This window comes from Bos indicus x Bos taurus, chromosome 6 (genome assembly GCF_003369695.1).
Source record: "Bos indicus x Bos taurus breed Angus x Brahman F1 hybrid chromosome 6, Bos_hybrid_MaternalHap_v2.0, whole genome shotgun sequence".
NCBI lineage: Eukaryota > Metazoa > Chordata > Mammalia > Artiodactyla > Bovidae > Bos > Bos indicus x Bos taurus.
The window spans coordinates 6,210,327-6,229,328 of record NC_040081.1 but is presented as its reverse complement, the minus strand read 5'-3'; the positions used below and the strand labels follow the sequence as shown (position 1 = coordinate 6,229,328).

The window sequence follows — 19,002 nt, the reverse complement described above, 5'->3', positions numbered from 1 at the left end:
AACCACATCTGCCCACCCCCCCCCCCCCGCCCCCACCCAGCTAATAGGACCACAGGTTAGCTGGATTAAAGTCACTCAAACTCTTGGGCCCATTCTTCTCACCTAAAATTCAAAGTCCTGTAAGAATGACACAGTGCTCATACTTACTTGTTAATTCTTTTTTTTATTTTTACACAGCATGGCAAAATGAGGAAACAGCTGACAAGTGATGAGTCTGCACAATGGAAAAACCACCCTGATCATTGGCATCATAGGTGGGTAAGTGTTCTTTTAAAGTGATTTTGTCAAAGTCATATGAAATGGTTTTCATGGTGGGGGAGAGGAAAGACAAGAAACCAACATTCACAATTATTTAAAATGACTTAAATGCTAAACATAATATACATAGTAATAACTGTTTATTCTAGTATAAAAATAGTGCTAGAAACTATATATTTGTTCAAATGTATTGAAAAGGTATAAGAAATAGATATTAAGTGGCTAGTGATGATTCATAAGCTTTTTCTTCCCTTAAACTGTATTAGAAATTTATGTTTTTAACTATTTACATGGCTTTCAACAACATTCATTAAGACATGTTTACATAGGCTTTTGAGAAGCATATGGGAAGGGCAAAGTGAGCTTTAATACTTTCTTCCTCGCTCCCTGCGGTGGAGCAGAAGGGGTCCAAAACCGTGTGCGGTTTAACAGTCTGAGAGAACTCTTGAGTAATCTCTACCTGGCTAGCATATGGAAAAATAATCTATACGGTGGAATATATGACTCCATACTTAACATAAGGTGTTCTTTAAGCTATCAACAGGCTAAGTGATGCATACTTATAGGAAGACAGGATGTTCACTGACAGATTCTTAATAAGTTCCAGGTAAAGAAGGTCCTTGAAAAACTGTATAATACATATAAGTGAAAGTGATAACTGTACCCTATATTTTCACATTAAATCGCCAGAAGCAGAAGCTGGTGAGTCTCTTATGAGGTCGCTGCGTGGTCTCCACTGTGGAGTGCAGTACCTGACATGTGGCAGGAACTCAGTAAAAGGTGGACTGAGGCATGTCGGATGCTGAGCACTGCGTTATACTACCTTGTTTTAACTATAATTATTCCTAGGCGAGGAGAGCAATTATACTCTTCCCTCCTATCCCATCTTAAATCAAGCTTGTAAAACAAAACAAACAGCATTTCTTCTGATGGCCTGTAAAGTTTTAGGAGTACAATCTGATGGAAAACACAGGGAAACAGAACATCAAATTGGAGTTGGTCTGACATTTGTGCTCTGTGCTGAAAATAAAGGCACTTCACAGCTAGGTGAGAATATATCTGTGACCCGTTTCCTCTTGCAACCCATTATTTCCAGTACGCTGTCATACACTTTCTCATCTCCAACACTCCCGTGGGAGGAAACTGTTACTTGTAGTAAGGAGATCGGTGGCGTTTGTACCTTGAGGCGAGGTGCTGAGAGAGCTCTAAATCTCATACAACTAATGATCTGCACTAGGAGCCAAAGAAATGTACCTTTTTTTTTTTCTCCCCAGTCTTGGAAACTCAACATAGGAAATAACATATGGGATTCGACACCTTGCTTTGGGGCCCGCCATCTCCTTTCCGACAGTGGTCTCCAGGACCCACCAGCTCTGACACAGGAGCTGTCCTCTGCGACATCCCCCTTGCAGGGAAGGCTTAGCCCAAACACAACTCCTTCAGCGGCACAACTGGTTCACACTCACAGCAGTTATGACACTGAAACTCGAGTTCACACGGGTTAGTGACTGGCAAAGGCCACTCCTGTGAGTGTATAAGGCCGGGCAGGCAATCTTACAGACATCATTCACAACTTAGCAAAGTAGTGCGGACTTCTGGGGCTGAAAATTGAAATGAAATGGTATCATGTTACTCAGCTAGAACAACAGCAAACTAATCTAGAACAATTTCTTGCTAGTTACAGGTAATATAAATATAGGGTAGGGTGAGAGAAAAAAAATACATATATATATATATGCATTTTTCCCCCAACTTGAGAGGATACTGGAAAGGAAATATTCACATAAGAATTTGTGTCCATGTACCACGTATTAATCCATGTATGGAATGATTTTCCTAAAAGTTAAAAAGTATTTGAACCAACTAACCAGGCTTCAAGAAGCACTCTTCTGTATGAACTAAAATACCCAAAGATAAAATAGGTATGGCATTGCCCAACTTCTTTCAGTTTCTAAACTAGTAAAATAAGCCATTATCTAAAAGTACGCCAAGAATTTCTAAATATATCATATTACTTGTTAAAATGACATACATACAAATTCTCTATACATAGTCTACTGTGTATGTAAAAGTTGTAATGACATACATGAGAGGCCCTGAACAAACTGCTGAAATATTTGATTACAGATTTTCACATAACTGTTAAATCACAATGTGTATGGTAAAAAGATAGGTTACTGAAAAGACTGCTATTCTTCAAACGAATTTTTGGTACTAAGGAATTGTGTATGCATGCATAGGCATATCCTGGTATGAAGATATGTTATGTTAGTGACAGTCTGTGTAAGTTACACACCAGTGCCACCAAGAGGCAAACTCTCAGATCTCATGTGTATGACTTAAAAACAGAATAACATGCTGAAGCTACAAGTGTTACAACAGTAATACATACTGCATTCAACAACTGATAGCCTTCTAGACTTTCCCTTACCACTACAAAATGATGGCAATACAATATGTTTTGTTTTGTTTTTTAACTGAAGAGTAAAAATAAAATTAATGTCAAGATACATATACACACTTAGAATTTTCAAAACTTATATGTTGAATTTTAGGATGTTTAGGGAAAAAATATATATAAATGGAAAATATGTTTTAGTGAAAATTCTTTTAGAATGCTGCATTATCATATCCCCAAGAGCGTTCCTATCCAAACCAGTGCTAGAAACTCAGAAACTTTTTTCAGGGATGTGGAGGGACGTGAACAGGTGAAATGCCTGTCTTCCTATTCTTCCCCAAGTCCAAACATTACTGCACGTTTAGAGCAGATTTTCTTTTCCGGAACCAGTTTCTCAATTCGTTATCTACTTCTCTTATATGGAATACCAGTGTCTTTAGGGGCACATATGTACAGTGGGAATACAATTAAATGAGCTCAAGTTCTAAGAAAACATTAGCATTTTCTAAATGGACTAAAAGTTATGAGAAGTAAATCCCACCAAGTACGAGCTCAGGGGCCAGTTTAGGGTGCATACCCTCTTATCCTGAGTGGTCACAGCTCATTTCAGGCCTGTGCGCCCATGATCGCTTGTGTTTTAAAGTGTTGACTTACAACAATGACTCGTGAGGTGAACGAAAAGGAAGCTCAGTGTGTGACCCTCTGACTGTCAGGGTGTCCTCCGGTGGAGTGTTCTCTTCCCTGACGGCTGTCCTGGCTGCTCCATTTCTGCAGCAGGCTCATCCCTCGAGACTCAGGGGCTGGGTCTTCTTCCCAGGCTCCTCCTGCTCTCTACCAGGTCTGTTAGGTCGAAGTGAGCATTTATGGGTAGCCTTTGGGGAGATGTATTGCACTGAAATAAGAAACCTCTCTCTTGCCTGTTCTCTAACAACAAAAAAACCAAATTAATTAAGTAATGCCTTTTCTTTACAATACTGCCTTATAGTACTTTCCATTTGTTTAGAGTTTTAACTTTCTTTCGTTAAGGTAATACAGTGTTGAAAAATATAGCCAATTCCTTTTAAAATCCAACAAGCTTTAAAAGTCAACACTTTTTTCTATTCTATGAAGGTTTTAAATGTCACAGAATATATTCAGTTTGCTCCTAGACTATTTTTAAGAAAGAAAAGATTCTAAACATTCTTGAAAGATTGATAATTCAGAAAACACAAAACCAATTATTTAAAATCCCCAGAAAAAAAAAAAACAAACCCCAAATTAGCCTCTGTGCAAGAATGCAACTTGTACCTTGCAGTACACAAAGTATTACAAACAGTGCTCTTATTCACGTGCTAAGAGTGGGTGTCGTTGATAATCTCAGTTCAGTGGCATAAAACAAATGTACAGAAAATATGCAATAGTCCTCTAAAAACATTTCATGCTACGCTGTCAAAAATTGTGCAAAAATAAAAATACAGCAGTGGCAAAGTATACAACCAAATCTGTACAGTATATAGCAAAACTAGGCATACTGCAGAAGACACCATCTGTCAACTTCAGCTCTGCATGAATAGGTCTCTCAGTTCCGCTTGGTCTGGCTGCTTTCACCATTGATCAGTGTCTTCTCCTGCTGTTCTGCAAGAGCCTGCCATTTCTGCCTGTTCTTTCTGCAGCCGTCCAGCAAAGGGAAACAGTCCTCCGACACATGGGTCAAGGCCTAAAGAGAGAGGAAGAAAGCCGGTGACTAGATGGTACCGGGAAATAAGCCCTCTCCCCAGGCTTGTCCCAGAGGGTCACATCACACACTCACTTCCCAAGCAGACCCACTGCTGGGGTTCTCACAGAGCTGTGATCACAGATCATTTATGAATGACTCCTCTTAAGCTATACAGACGTGCAACACATGCTGAGACAGAGAGGAAATGCACACATTTCAACATAACATTATTAAGCAGTGAAGACAGATCTGTGTGGAATTGGCTCTGTAGAGAAAGAATCCATTTGCTTTTATGTACTACAGATGGTTCTCTCTAAGTGTTGACTTCATGGGGGGATGCTTAGTTTTTGTGATTTTCTATAAAATAATTTTATCCAATATACATTAAATTTTTATCCAAGATTATAATAAAGATTAAACTCTATATGGCATTATTATTTACCAACTATAGTTCCATAAATATTTAGCTTACAAGAACATTCACTGTAGATGTCTGTGTCATAGACAAACATTGCCTTAAATACCCAACAGCAGGGTTAGAAATATTGTGTTACTATTCTGCAGCCATTAAAGCTGTCATAGAAAACACATTTGAAACAGAAAGATGTACATTCTATTATGGATTGCAAAGAGCAATTTTTGTTAAATGAAAAATATATGAAAATGTCATAAAGAATATGCACTAAAATAACAGTAGTAGAATTATAAGTGATTTTATCCTTTCGCTTCTCTTATTATTCTGATTTTTCTATAAGAACCTATAACTTCTGTAATAATAGTAAAAATGTCTGTCTATATCACATAGAATTTAACTGTAGATTAAAATAAAATGAATAGGAAATGTAGAAGGATGAAATTTATAATGGGTGATTTGACTATATTTATGGGCATGGGGAAAAAATGGAGAGAGACATTAGTATCTGCAGCTGAGGAACTCTTAATCCAGTCCATAAGGAAGGCATTTGTTACAGAAAGGATGACTGTTGGGAGGTGCTGGAGACGCTGCTGGGAAGGCTTCTGCACAGCAGTAAACAGCCAGCTTGCCGAGAAGGGAGGGCAGAAGGTGGTGCTGGGGCCTCACACGCGTTCTTTCATCCTGTTTTCTTCTGCTGTCTCTCCTATCCCTCCCTCCTTTTTCCTCATCAGCCACAGCTTCTTTCTTCAATTCATCTGATGGCTAGAACCCTGGGCCCAGGCTGAGAACTGAACTCTAAACACAGTTCTCCCACTACCTACCTAGTTGGGACAAGCATTCCATCTCCCTGGAAGATGGACGTTTTACAGATTCAATGACTGAATCTGTGAAATGTCTGGATTAAAAAATTTCTAGCCTTTCTTCTGGTCTTGGCAGTCTATGATTCCTCCTATGATAAATGTTTTTTTCCCCAAATACTTAAAGACCGTTTCCTATTTAAATGTATAAAGACAAGGACAGCATCTACTTTCTGTATTTGGGGCATAGCATCTAAACTAGTCAGTTGGATATGTTAGGGAGAATAATTTAAAAAACCCAAACTAACAAGTATATGAAAATGGGAACCTGCAATATTTTCCTAGCTGCCTTCCTGTAATCCTCATAAAAATTTTCTTAACAGTAGTAAAGTCATCCTATGAGAAGAAGTTAGATAACTGTTTTTCCTTATTTAGGCCAAAATTTAGTCTTAAAAAGAATATGCTAACATAGAGTATGCAGAATATACTTCCTTTGAGTGTAGCACTGGCACATACTTTTTCTCAGCATTCGCTACATGAATTTGCTGGAGCCTAGCATGCAGTAGGTACTCATTAGATATACATCAATGAATTGACATTTTTGAGAAATAGTAAATATAAAATGTGTTCCTTGTTCAGTACAAACAGCATGTTCATTAGTAAAAGAAATGTCCTGATTATTTTACTTCTAGTTTCTTGATTAAGAAGGAAAAAAAAATGTGCCTGATGTTCATTGCTTCAATTTACTTCATAACACTGTCAAAAGTCTAGTAGTTTTCATAGTAAATACCTCATACAGTTGCAAGCAGATGGCATCTATGAATCCAACTTGCATACTTGGGATTTTGTTTTTCTTCTCCCGGTTCATTAGATCCTGAAAACACAGAAACACACATACACAGATCTGATTTCCTTAATGCAATACAAGTTGGCTCTTAAACGATGATTCCCTGGGTTAGCTGAGGAAGGCCAGACACCTGCCTACCGCCTCTTCACCTTCTGGAGGCTCCTACCCCCCTGCACCAAACCATGCTCAAGAAGGCCCTGGTCCTCTCTCTCTCGTTCACTGGGGCTGTGACTGTCCCTGCGTGACCCCCAGAACCAGAACTGATCACTGACCTCAGATCAACTGGTGACCTAGAGTTAGGCACTGACCTAGAGTCCACTGCTGACATGTATCTGGAAAACAGACACGCTTTCTAATTGTCTACTGATGTGGAATCAAACACTCTCAGCTTTGTGAAAGACGCCACTGAGGCCACAGTCGATTACAACTCAGTTCACACAGAGAGCTCTCTGAGTGAAAAGAACGCAGATATCACTGTTGCTTATTCTCAGGAGCTCATGACGACATAAGACAAAGCCAGCACCTCTGAGGGGAGCAAAGAGTCTGTCTCAGTGCTCGTTTAAAATGAAGCAGATTCTCTGTTAGCTGTGACCATCACTCTGCTACCCACCATTTTCTGAGAGGATTCCGAGCTTCTAACAAGCCTATTACTGTGTGTGTGTTTAGTTACTAAGTCACGTCTGACTCTTTGTGACCCCATGGACTATTGCCCACCATGCTCCTCTGTCCATGGGGTTGTCCAAGCAAGAATATTGGAGCAGGTTGTCATTTCCTTTTCCAGGGGATCTTGACACAGGGATCAAACCCGTGTCTCCTGCACTGCAGGAGAATTCTTTACCACTGAGCCACCAGGGAAGCTCCGAGTACTATGTCTAGGAGACTAAATAATTGCAAAAGACGAATGAGACATAGGGTGTGCCCAGATGAGGCTAAAGAGTAAAGCAGAGGCAATGGTACCAGAGGAGGGGCATCTTGTAACCATGGCCCATTTAATGTGGGCTCAATAAATGTTCATTTGAGTAAAAGAATGACCCTATGCACCACTTCCAGGAAAAACTCATCCATTTCAGGAAAAACTTCATTGGTTGAGAAGAATCTTCTTGTATTCGAGATTCTCTACCTACCCTGAGCAAAAAATGCAGTATACAAATATTTAACAACAACAGCTATTTATCAAAGTGCTGTTTGTAATAGTAAACTCTACAAAATTATACCAAACAGTAAATAATAGCTGCATCTGTTTCATGTGGGGCTTACCACTTCTCAGTGATAAAGAATCCACCTGCCAATGCAGGAGACTCAGGAGACGTGGGTTTGATACCTGGGTCGGGAAGATCCCCTGGAGGAGGAAATGGCAACCCACTCCAGTATTCTTGGGCAAATCCCATGGACAGGGGAGCCTGGCAGTCTACAAAGCATGGGGTCACAAGGAGTTGGACATGCCTGAGCATGCATGCACTATTTCATGTAACCATTATAAATGGCATATAGGACAAAGCATCTGTTAGAATGCAAAGTGGCTTATGATATATAAATGGAAAAAATTACAAAAAGCAGGTATGATTTGATAACTCAGAGTCTTTTCTGTCCTTTGTTATTTGCATGTTTTCTGTAACAAACATGTTTAATTCTTCAGGTAAGAAAAAGGACTTTATAAAAAGATGAGAAATTGTCTTCCTAAAATCTCATAGAAGCACAAAAAGGAATCTACAACAAAAACATGTATATGAATAATTCCTCCCAACAAGGTCTCATACTTACAGCGGGCTCTATGTTGAGTTCTTTCCTCTCTCTATCTCCTTGGTCAAAAAATTCAGTGGCAACAAGTTCTGCTATCTGAAATCAATAACAGACTAAGTGTGGGTAATTAAAGGCATATCACTCAGTAAAACAGACTTTAAATGAAGATAATAAAACCCATCAAATCTGTGGCTTTTAACCACATCAGTAAAATTAGAATAAAGCAGTAACAGTAAATACTTTATTGTAATGTGTACCTAATCACAAAGGCTAGAGTCTGTAATCTATAACTCAGAGAAAAGAGCAACATGTTATTTCCGCCTCCGCAGTAGTGGGAAGAAAGCACTGTGTGCCCATCCATACGCATAATCAGTGAGATATTAAGCACGGGTTATACCAGGCGCTGCGAGAAACACAGGATCAGGTAGGTCCTTATACTGAGGCTGACTGCCATGCCTCTTAGGTTTCTTTCAGTCTACCAATTCCTCTTCGTCTCTCTTTTTAAAAAATGTCCGTATGATTTTGACTGCTGTTGAATAAACTGCGTTGTTCCTCCTGTTGTCTGGATTTTGCTGATTGTGTTTCCATAATGAAATTTAATGTTTCTCTGTTCCCTGTATTTCCATACACCAGTAATGAGATCTAGACACTTGATTCGATTGAGTTTTGTTTTTTTTTTGCTACGACTGTTTCTCAGGCTGTGCCATGTACTTCTGACAATGGAATGCCTGGTCGCCTCTCTTTGTGATATTAACAGTCCTTCATGAGCTTTGCCTGGATCCATTAATTTAGAGGCTGCAAAAAGTAATATACAAAGCAATCATTCCCTTTTTCTTTATAGCTGAAATAGAATAAGTCCCCCACATCAATTTTTAGTTACCCTGAAGTATAATTTGTATAAATAAAGGAGAAATAACTTGATTTTCTCTAGTATAATTACCATTGGAAAAAAATAATAACTCAGTTCTCCAGCATCCAACAAACATGACTGAAGAAGGCTTTATTATTTTTATTATTATTTTGAACTTTGGATTTAAACGTATTTAATGTATTTCGGTCCTTACTGATGCCCACCCACATTGTTCCATTTTGGCCAACTCAGTTGGCCTCTTTGCTCTTCTGACACGGCTCTATCAGTCTTTGATAGTTCTTGCTTTCTGCTATTACAAGATGTTCTTAGCTCATCTTGTACATTTCCTGTTTTGGAACGGGCAATCAGCCATTTCTTCATGGAGTCCTCATTCTTTTAAACTGAGGTATTTAGAAACTTCAATCAGGGCACAAGGCTCGTTCATTTCTACCAGGGTGTTGGTTATTTTTAAGCCCTTTTAATGAATGGAGCTTACACAATGTAAGTTCATATAGTAATTCCTATTCAAATCAGGACTATAGGATTTCTGCAAAACCTTATCCATCTTGGATCTCTATCTTTCTACTCACACTAAAAATCCTACCTCTCAACAATATCAATAGAATTTCTCATTTGCTTTTACCCACATCATCCACTATGGTGACTGAATATATATACAAAATTTCCCCTAATATGATTACTGAAAAACAGCTTTAATGGTTTGCTGTTGTTCTTCTTAGTGTACATCGACTGGAGTTACATGGTCAAGTAACGGTTTTAAATCTCTTGGAATAAAACTGTCCCCCTCAGTGTGGTTTTGCAACCAAAATCACATTGTTGCATTTTGCTTCCCAGGTTATGTGATTTTTTTAAAGTTCAACTTTATAAACACAATTTACATGGTTCCTAAATTAAATCTACAAAACAAGTACATGCAAGCAACCCTACCTTATATCTCTGTTCCCTCAATCTTATTCCTTCCTTCCCCGTGGGAAATCATTAACTTTTTAACAGTTAATCCTGCTTTTTAAAACTATATGCAAATATAAGTACATACATTCATATTCCATTGCCTTCTCAGATAAATGGTAGCATACCATACCCATTTTCTCTTCCTTGTTTTTTCTTTTTCACTTATATCTTTGAAATCACCCCATAGTAGTATACAGAAAGTGCTCCTTTCTTTTTACTGTTGCAGAGACTTCATCATATAAATAAATACTACAGTTTACTTAGTACCATATTAATGAACACTTGGGCTATTTCTTGTCTTTGCTATGACCAACAGCACTAAAATGAATAGTCTATGTAAATGTATTTTTATATTCTTGCCAGTATATCTTTGAGATAAGATTCCTAGAAGTAATAGTAAATGAGTATGTGTAATCATATATTCCCAAACAGTTACAATATTTTGCATTTCTTGTTTTCCCACAGCTTCCCCAACAGAGTATGCTGTAAAATCTTTAAATGTTTGCCAATCAGACAGTTGAGAAATGGTGTCTTAGTGTGTTTTGTTTTTTTTTTTTCAGTGAATTGCATAGATCATGGGTCTGCAGTCACAAATGCATGTGACTAGGTTAACACATACCCCAACCAAGAAACAGTGTTTATATCACCCAGAAGTTGCCCTCAGGCCCTTCTCCGTGAGTCACCGAACCTGCTTTGCTTCCTCCCCACTCAGCCACTATCCTCATTTCCTTCACCACTGATTAGTTTTGCCTTTTCTAGAAAGCGACATAAATGAATCACAGTACGTGTTCTTTTGCGTCCGGCTGCTTTCACTGGATATATACTGTTGGTGAGACTTGTCCATGGCGTTGCCTGCGTCGGCGTCAGCTTCCTTCTACTGTTGAGCAGAGCGGCACTGTGTGAGGCAGTGCGCTGCAATGCATGTATCCACTCTCCTGTTGAGGGACATGTGGATGTTTCTAGTTTCTGACTATTGGGAATAATGCTGTTATGAGATTCTGGACAAGTCGTTTTTTGTCAGTACAGTTTTAATTTGCATCTTTCCTTGTGATTGAGGTTCTGAGACCTTTTCAAATGAGTAAGAGCCATTCGCATTTCTTTCTCTATCAACTTTTTGTTCAAATCTTGGCCCATTTTCCAGTAGGATTGTTAGCTGTTTTCTTTATGTTTAAGAAGTTCTTTGATATTATGGATATTAGCTATCAGATAAAAGTTGTAAATATTTTTACCTATTTCTCATTGTTCGGAGAAGGTAATGGCACCCCACTCCAGTACTCTTGCCTGGAGAATCCCAGGGACGGGGGAGCCTGGTGGGCTGCCGTCTATGGGGTCGCACAGAGTCGGACACGACTGAAGCGACTTAGCAGCAGCAGCATTGTCTGTTTTTGCTTATTGTGTCTTTGTCATGCAAAAAAGTTTTCTTAATTTTTTATTTTCATGTAATCAAATTTGTCAGTCTTTATTGTTTCTGCATATGGAGCCGTAATTAGGAAAGTTTTTTCACTCCTCAGTTATAAAAGAATCCACAAATGTTTTTACTTAGTACTTGCATGGTTTAATTGTCTACACTGAGCTCTATGGTCCATTTGGAATTTAAGTATGCAGAATAGATCCAGTTTCATCTTTTGCCATCTGGCTATGGAAGATGGGAAAACCATCCTAACATTATTTAGTAAAGTCTGTCTTTCCCCCAGTTATTTGCAATGCTATCTTAATCATGTAAGTGTTCTATGCAGTTCTCGGTGTCCTATTGTGTCCACGGGTCTGATACCAATTCCAAACTGTTTTAATTATAGCGGCTTTATAGTGCTGCTTTTTGTCTGGACCCCAGCTTCACTGCACTATGTTTTCAGAGTCTGATTCAAAAGAAAGAGAAAGAAAGAAATTCTTTCCTCGTCCATTCTCTTTCCTGTTTTGAAATGGGCATGTAGTGTTACTTATTATGGAGCAGGAAGGTCTGTAGAGACATTTCTCGCGTGCTTATGGCATGTCATCTTTGGCACCTGGAGAGTGCATTCCTGATATTGTCTTGTCAGCACGTGGTTCAGGAGACGAGCCTGTCATTCCTGGGCTCCATGACTATGTATCCCATAGTTGTGACCAGCAGCAACTGTCAATAATCTCAGGTAGTACATTTAGGATCGACAATGCAGTCTCAGAAAACAAACACAATATACACATCATCGCGTGGAAACCCCCCGCCCCCCTTATGTTTAGCCTACGGCCTTTATGCCTCAGCACAAGGCTACGGCACTGACTTATTTGGAGAGACGATATATTTCTAGCCACCTGACCCCGGGCTCTAATTAGCACCTTCTGCATATCTTATATCAACATGTCCTATATTTATGAGCACCAGAAATGTTTAAGTTCTACTTGTTAATGCCTATTTAGAGTTGAAGTACAGCCTAGTAGGCTAACTCCAAGAAAATGGAGTTTGTGTCTTCTAATTATTAAGACTATTAAAGGGATGTGCTTAAAAAAAAAAAAACTGAGCTAAAAACAGTACTGGAATTAAACTTTATCAACAGCTAGGTTTTTGCTGTGTTAATAATTATTAAGTCATAACAAGTGTTCTAAAAAAGAAAAGTGTTTATGTCCAATTATCTGCTATTAATACTACTTAAAGTTTAGATTAAAAGTTTCCCAAGTACTTTAAAAGCTACATTTAAGAGTAAAGGTTTTTCATACTTTGACTTAAAAAAAATTTGTATTTATTTGTTTTAATTGGAGACTAATTACTTTATAATACTGTATTGGTTTTGCCATACATTGACATGAATTAGCCACGGGTATACATGTGTTCCCCATCCTGAACCCCCCTCCCACCTCCCTCCCTATCCCATGCCTCTGGGTCATCCCAGTGCACCAGCCCTGAGTACCCTGTCTCATGCATCAAACCTGGGCTGGCGATGTGTTTCACATATGGTAATATACATGTTTCAATGCTATTCTCTCAAATCATCACATACTTTGACTTTTAATTACTACTTTTTCATCACTAAACAACATACCCGTTGTTGAATAGGCCAGGGTTTTGTAATTGCAGAAAGATCACAAGCTGTCATCAGCATCGCTCTGTTAAGGAAAAAGAGGTCCAATACTCCTGTTTACCTTTATGTGAATATAAACCTTAGTAAGTAGTTAGTTACTGATAAAAAGTTAAATTAAAACCCCATAAACTCCAGAGATGGCAGTTTACAAAGACTGAAGAAACCGAAATAGAATTTATATAGAAGCAGAACTGATACAATGGTATCACAGTGTCAGTTGTTTTGGTTACCCAGTGAACCACTGGAATTGCCCTCAAACTGCCTTGTTGTATCTCCAGATTAGCAGAAGGAGAGAAATTACTAACCTCTGAGCAAAAACTTGCCTGCTATTATTATTTTTTTTACTTTGGCCTTCCATTCTCAGTGACAGTGTGGTGAAAACACATTGATTACTAATAATTAACTGTGAAACATCAACTATCCTATTGATAAAATCCCCATGACAGCAAGGACTGTGATGGGTCATCCTAGTTCACTCAGCACACGTTGTGGCTCCCATGTGAAAAGTCTTTAAATTATTGAACAGTACCTGCTGGAGAGAAGAGGGAAATGAAAGGAGATGGTGCTCTTTACTCCTTCTCTTGTTAGAGAAGCTGAAAACCATGTTGGACTCTGGGGGCTGTGACAAGGTGCTCTAGAACTCAGTACCGTGACTACTGCATGGAAGTGGTTTCTCTTTGGGGTAGTGTTTTTCCATGTCAGGTCTAAATACCTGCCATCTAATTCTTTCAATCTGTTTGAAGACATAGGCAAAAAGGCCATCACTGTCACATATAGAAACACTCAAGGTAAAGGACTGCGTCACTTGTACCTCTTCAGTTCAGTCGCTCAGTCGTGTCCGACTCTTTGCGACTCCATGAATCGCAGCATGCCAGGTCTCACTGTCCATCACCAACTCCTGGAGTTCACTCAAACTCATGTCCATTGAGTTGGTGATGCCATCCACCCATCTCATCCTCTGTCGTCCCCTTCTCCTCCTGCCCCCAATCCCTCCCAGCATCAGAGTCTTTTCCAATGAGTCAACTCTTCGCATGATGTGGCCAAAGTACTGGAGTTTCAGCTTTAGCATCATTCCTTCCAAAGAACACCCAGGACTGATCTCCTTTAGAATGGACTGGTTGGATCTCCTTGCAGTCCAAGGGACTCTCAAGAGTCTTCTCCAACAACTACAGTTCAAAAGCATCAATTCTTTGGCACTCAGCCTTCTTCACAGTCCAACTCTCACATCCATACATGACCACTGGAAAAACCATAGCCTTGACTAGACAGACCTTTGTTGGCAAAGTAATGTCTCTGCTTTTGAATATGCTATCTAGGTTGGTCATAACTTTCCTTCCAAGGAGTAAGCATCTTTTAATTTCATGGCTGCAATCAGAGGACAATCTAAATAAAAGTACATCTTCCCTAACCATATTAGGCCACAAAGAAAATGGTTTTTGGCCTCAGACTCTCTTATACCAATTCTTATCGCAGGTAATGAGTACACCAGAGAAATGTTTAATCATGAAGGATTCCAATAATGCTTGCCAGTGCAAACTGTCTCCCCCAAAGAAGACCATGCAGTGTCTGGACAGTGAATAGTGGAAGAGGCAACCTGAGTGCTAGGTGTACTGAGTGCTTCTCTGCAAGAGGTCAGAAGTTAGGAGAGTATAGCAGTGAAAACGGTGGCACAGACTTGGAATTGAGGTTGGATTCCATTTTTGTTATTGGGAAAAACTGGTCACAGATTGCAGTAGTGTGTGTATACTTTTCTAAGGCATTGCTCTAAAAAACATGTTGAGGCTCTTACATGAAGCATGACATTTGTGTGAACAGACAGCTGGACATGTGTATGTTTGTTTGCATGTGAAATGACACCTATCTATCTAAAGAGATGTTAGTTATAAAATTGTAGTAGAGCACTGTCCTCAGTCTAATTACCACTTCTGTCTTTATTATTCACTTAGTTATTTTTTAATGGTCTGGTTCTTGTCACGGTAAAGGCAGTAATAGAAATAGCTAAGGATGGGAGGGAGGGACAGGGAAAACAGCTGAGGAAAAACAGAACCCTGAAGCTCTGACTCTACAACTAACACCAAAAAAAGATGTCCTTTTCATCATAGGGGACTGGAATGTAAAAGTAGGAAGTTAGGGGATATCTGGAGTAACAGGCAAGTTTGGCATTAGAGTACAAAATGAAGCAGGGCAAAGGCTAACAGAGTTTTCCCAAGAGAACGTACTGGTCTTAGCAAACACCCTCTTCCAGCAACACAAGATGACTGTACACATGAACATCACTAGATGGTCAATAATGAAATCAGACTGATTATATTCTTTGCAGCCCAAGATGAAGAAGCTCTATACAGTCAGCAAAAACAAGACCAGGAGCTGACTGTGGCTCAGATCATGAACTCCTTATTGCAAAATTCAGATTTACATTTAAGAAAGTAGGGAAAACCATTAGATTATTCATGTATGACCTAAATCAAATCCCTCACCATTCATTATATCGTGGAGGTAACAAATAGACTCAAGGGATTAGATCTGACAGAGGCCTGAAGAACTGTGGATGGAGGTTTGTAACACTGTACAGGAGACAGTGATCCAAACCATCCCCAAGAAAGAAATGCAAGAGGCAAAGTGGCTGTCTGAGGAGGCCTTACAAATAGCTGAGAGAAGAAAAGAAGTGAAAGGCAAAGGAGAAAAGGAAAGATATACCCATTCGAATGTAGAGTTCCAGAGAATAGCAAAGAGAAATAAGAAAGCCTTCCTCAGTGATCAATGCAAAGAAATAGATGAAAACAAGAGAATGGGAAAGACTAGAGGTCTCTTCAAGAAAATTAAGAGATACCAAGGGAACATTTCATGCAAAGATGGGCTCAATAAAGGACAGAAATGGTATGGACCTAACAGAAGCAGAAGATATTAAGAAGAAGTGGCAAGAATACACAGAAGAACTATACAAAAAGAATCTTAATGACCCAGATAACCACAACAGTGTGATCATTCACCCAGAGACAGACATCCTGAAGTGTGAAGTCAGGTGGGCCTTAGGAAGCATCACTATGGACAAAGCTAGTGGAGGTGATGGAATTCCAGTTGAGCTATTTCAAATCCCAAATGATGATGCTGTGAATGTACTGCACTCAGTATGCCAACAAATTCGGAAAACTCAGCAGTGGCCACAGGACTGGAAAAGGTCAGTTTTCATTCCAATCCCAAAGAAAGACAATGCCAAAGAACGTTCAAACTACTGCACAATTGCACTCATCTCACACGCTAGTAAAGTAATGCTCAAAAGTCTCCAAGCCAGGCTTCAAGTATGTGAACCAAGAACTTCCAGATGTTCAAGCTGGATTTAGAAAAGGCAGAGGAACCAGAGACCAACTTGTCAACATCTGTTGGATCATAGAAAAAGCAAGAGAATTCCAGAAAAACAACTACTTCTGCTTTATTGACTACTAAGGCATTCTGCTAAAGCCTTTGACTGTGTGATCACAACAAACTGTGGAAAATTCTTCAAGACATGGGAATGCCAGACCACCTACCTGCCTCCTGAGAAGCCTGTATGCAGGTCCAGAAGCAACAGTTAAAAAGGGACATGGAACAACAGACTGGTTCCAAATTTGGAAGGGAGTATGTCAAGGCTGTATATTGTAACCCTACTTATTTAACTTATATGCAGAGTACATCCTGAGAAATGCTGGGCTGGATAAAGCACAAGCTGGAACCAAGATTGCTGGGAGAAATATCAGTAACCTCAGATATGCAGATGATACCACCCTTATGGCAGAAAGCAAAGAGGAACTAAAGAGCCTCTTGATGAAGATGAAAGAGGAGAGTGAAAAAGCTGGCTTAAAACTCAACATTCAAAAAATGAAGATCATGGCATCCAGTCCTGTCACTTCATGGCAAATAGATGGGGAAACAATACAAACAGTGAAAGACTTTATTTTCCTGGGCTCCAAAATCACTGCAGCCATGAAATTAAAAGACCTTTGCTCCTTGAAAGAAAAGCTATGACAAACCTACATAGCATATGAAAAGCAGAGATATTACTTTGCTGACAAAAGTCCATTTAGTCAAAGCTATGTTTTTTTGCCAGTAGTGTATGGATGTGAGAGTGGGACTATAAAGAAAGCTGAGCACCAAAGAATTGATGCTTTTGAACTGTGGTGTTGGAGAAGACTCTTGAGAGTCCCTTGGACTGCAAGGAGATCCAACCAGTCCATCCTAAAGGAGATCAGTCCTGGGTGTTCATTGGAAGGACTGATGTTGAAGCTGAAGCTACAATACTTTGGCCACCTGATGTGAACAACTGACTCCCTGGAAAAGACCCTGATGCTGGGAAGGACTGAAGGCAGGAGGAGGGGATGACAGAGCATGAGATGGTTGGATGGCATCACTGACTTGATAGAGTTTGAGCAAGCTCTGGGAGTTGGTGATGGACAGGGAAGCCTGGTGATGGATAGGGAAGCAAGCTCAGGGAGTTGCAGTCCATGGAGTCACACAACTGAGCAGCCAACTGAACTGAAGGTCTGACTGCTGCTCTGCCATCACGTAAGAGAAGTAAACACTTCACAGTCGTGTTCTTGCTCCAGGAGTCTTCAGGATGCCATTTTCAGGTCTTCCAGTCAAAAGAACTGTGAGTGTGAACAAGGGAACTCTACAGCCTTGTATGACACTCTACCACATTTAAAGGTCCTTCTAGGACAAAAAGAGTAATTTACTCTTTTGAATTTGCAAATGCATTTATTTTCAAATAAATACTCCTATTTAGCCCTTTGTATAACATCTGTAAGAATTCTGACAGCCTCTAAGATTATCACATTGTAACAAATAATCGCAATAAAATTAATTGGATAGCAAAGCCAGCTTTAAGGATAGTAATCCTACTTACAAAAACAACTCCTTTTGATGAGGATCTTCCAAATTGAATTGATTTTTCATTATAAGTTCAAAAAATTCTCCTCGTCTCCTTTAAAATAAAGAAAAATATTTGGTAGTTATGATGAGTCCCCTAAGCTCTTATCTTTTTGGTCAACAAAGGCTCATCAAGTAAAATTTCAGGGAAAAGAATCTAGTGGTTCTTCTCAAATAAGAATCTTATATTGTTACATATATTCTTATAAATCAGAATATATACCAATATAAGAATCATATAAAAATCTTGAACACCTTACTTTCCTCTCTTCTACCATATTCTTTGGTTGAAATATTAAATCTTAACTCACTTTTAACTAAGGTCACAAGTAATAGAAATTTCAATTCCTGAATATGATTTAAGAAAATGAAACAAGGTGAGTTTCATCAAATCTGATGCTGAGAATGATTTAAGAAATTTTGCATATGGTGCAAGATCTCTATGGTTTCAATTTAATTTTATACGTCTCATTCACATAATTTTTTACTGTATACCAAAATATATCTTAGTATAAAGCTGTGAAGTTCTTCTGAAGCAAAGAAAGACCCAGTATAAACTGATGTTTGCTCACTGTATAGTGAACACCTCCGTGTGCTCAACATGGATAAGCATCTTGGAAAATGCCGAGACATGAGTTCTTTTCATAACATTTAAACTAGTCAAAGTCACGGGACACTCGTAAGAGAAACTTGCATAACAAAAGTGCCTGTCTGTGACTGAGTACCAAGATGAAAAGAGGTTTCAGAAGGATCCAGAGGGGAGACCCTTGTGGCTTGAAAAGGTCAGGAAGTCTTTGTGGTTTCAGGTACTTTTCAAATTATTGGTAACTTGACAGTCTTTATCCTGCAGTCATTTTGAGCTGAAATTTACAATATGTATTTTTTTTACCCTAATTAACTTTAAAGTGCTCCAAAGTCCAAGGTAACAGACTCTTTCGGACGTAAGTCACTTTTAGATGTACAGTAGTGGCTATCTGGTATGTGGTTTTGTGTGCCTGTTCTGTTTGTTTTTACTTCTCAAGAGTGGCTAAAACCACAGTGTGCATCTGTGTACAGCTGGGGAGAGGCCCTTGC

At 39.1% G+C, this 19,002-nt stretch overlaps 1 protein-coding gene and 1 long non-coding RNA gene across 4 annotated transcripts in view; one reads left to right on the top strand and one right to left on the bottom strand.

The window, feature by feature from the left end:
• Positions 1-1,841, top strand: part of LOC113893994 — a 62,443-nt gene extending 60,602 nt beyond the window's left edge. Inside the window, exon 4 of the long non-coding RNA XR_003511422.1 lies at positions 178-1,841. This is a non-coding gene — a long non-coding RNA (uncharacterized LOC113893994). The remainder of the gene's footprint in view (positions 1-177) is intronic.
• Positions 144-19,002, bottom strand: part of PDE5A (phosphodiesterase 5A) — a 148,722-nt gene continuing 129,863 nt past the window's right edge. For all 3 annotated transcript variants that reach the window (XM_027543723.1, XM_027543725.1, XM_027543724.1), the window contains exons 17-21: positions 17,906-17,983; positions 12,988-13,051; positions 8,173-8,247; positions 6,355-6,438; positions 144-4,352 (exon numbers count right to left, since the gene is read on the bottom strand). In XM_027543723.1, coding sequence (XP_027399524.1) covers positions 4,215-4,352; positions 6,355-6,438; positions 8,173-8,247; positions 12,988-13,051; positions 17,906-17,983 — 439 coding nt within the window. In that variant the 3' untranslated portion in view covers positions 144-4,214. The remainder of the gene's footprint in view (positions 4,353-6,354; positions 6,439-8,172; positions 8,248-12,987; positions 13,052-17,905; positions 17,984-19,002) is intronic.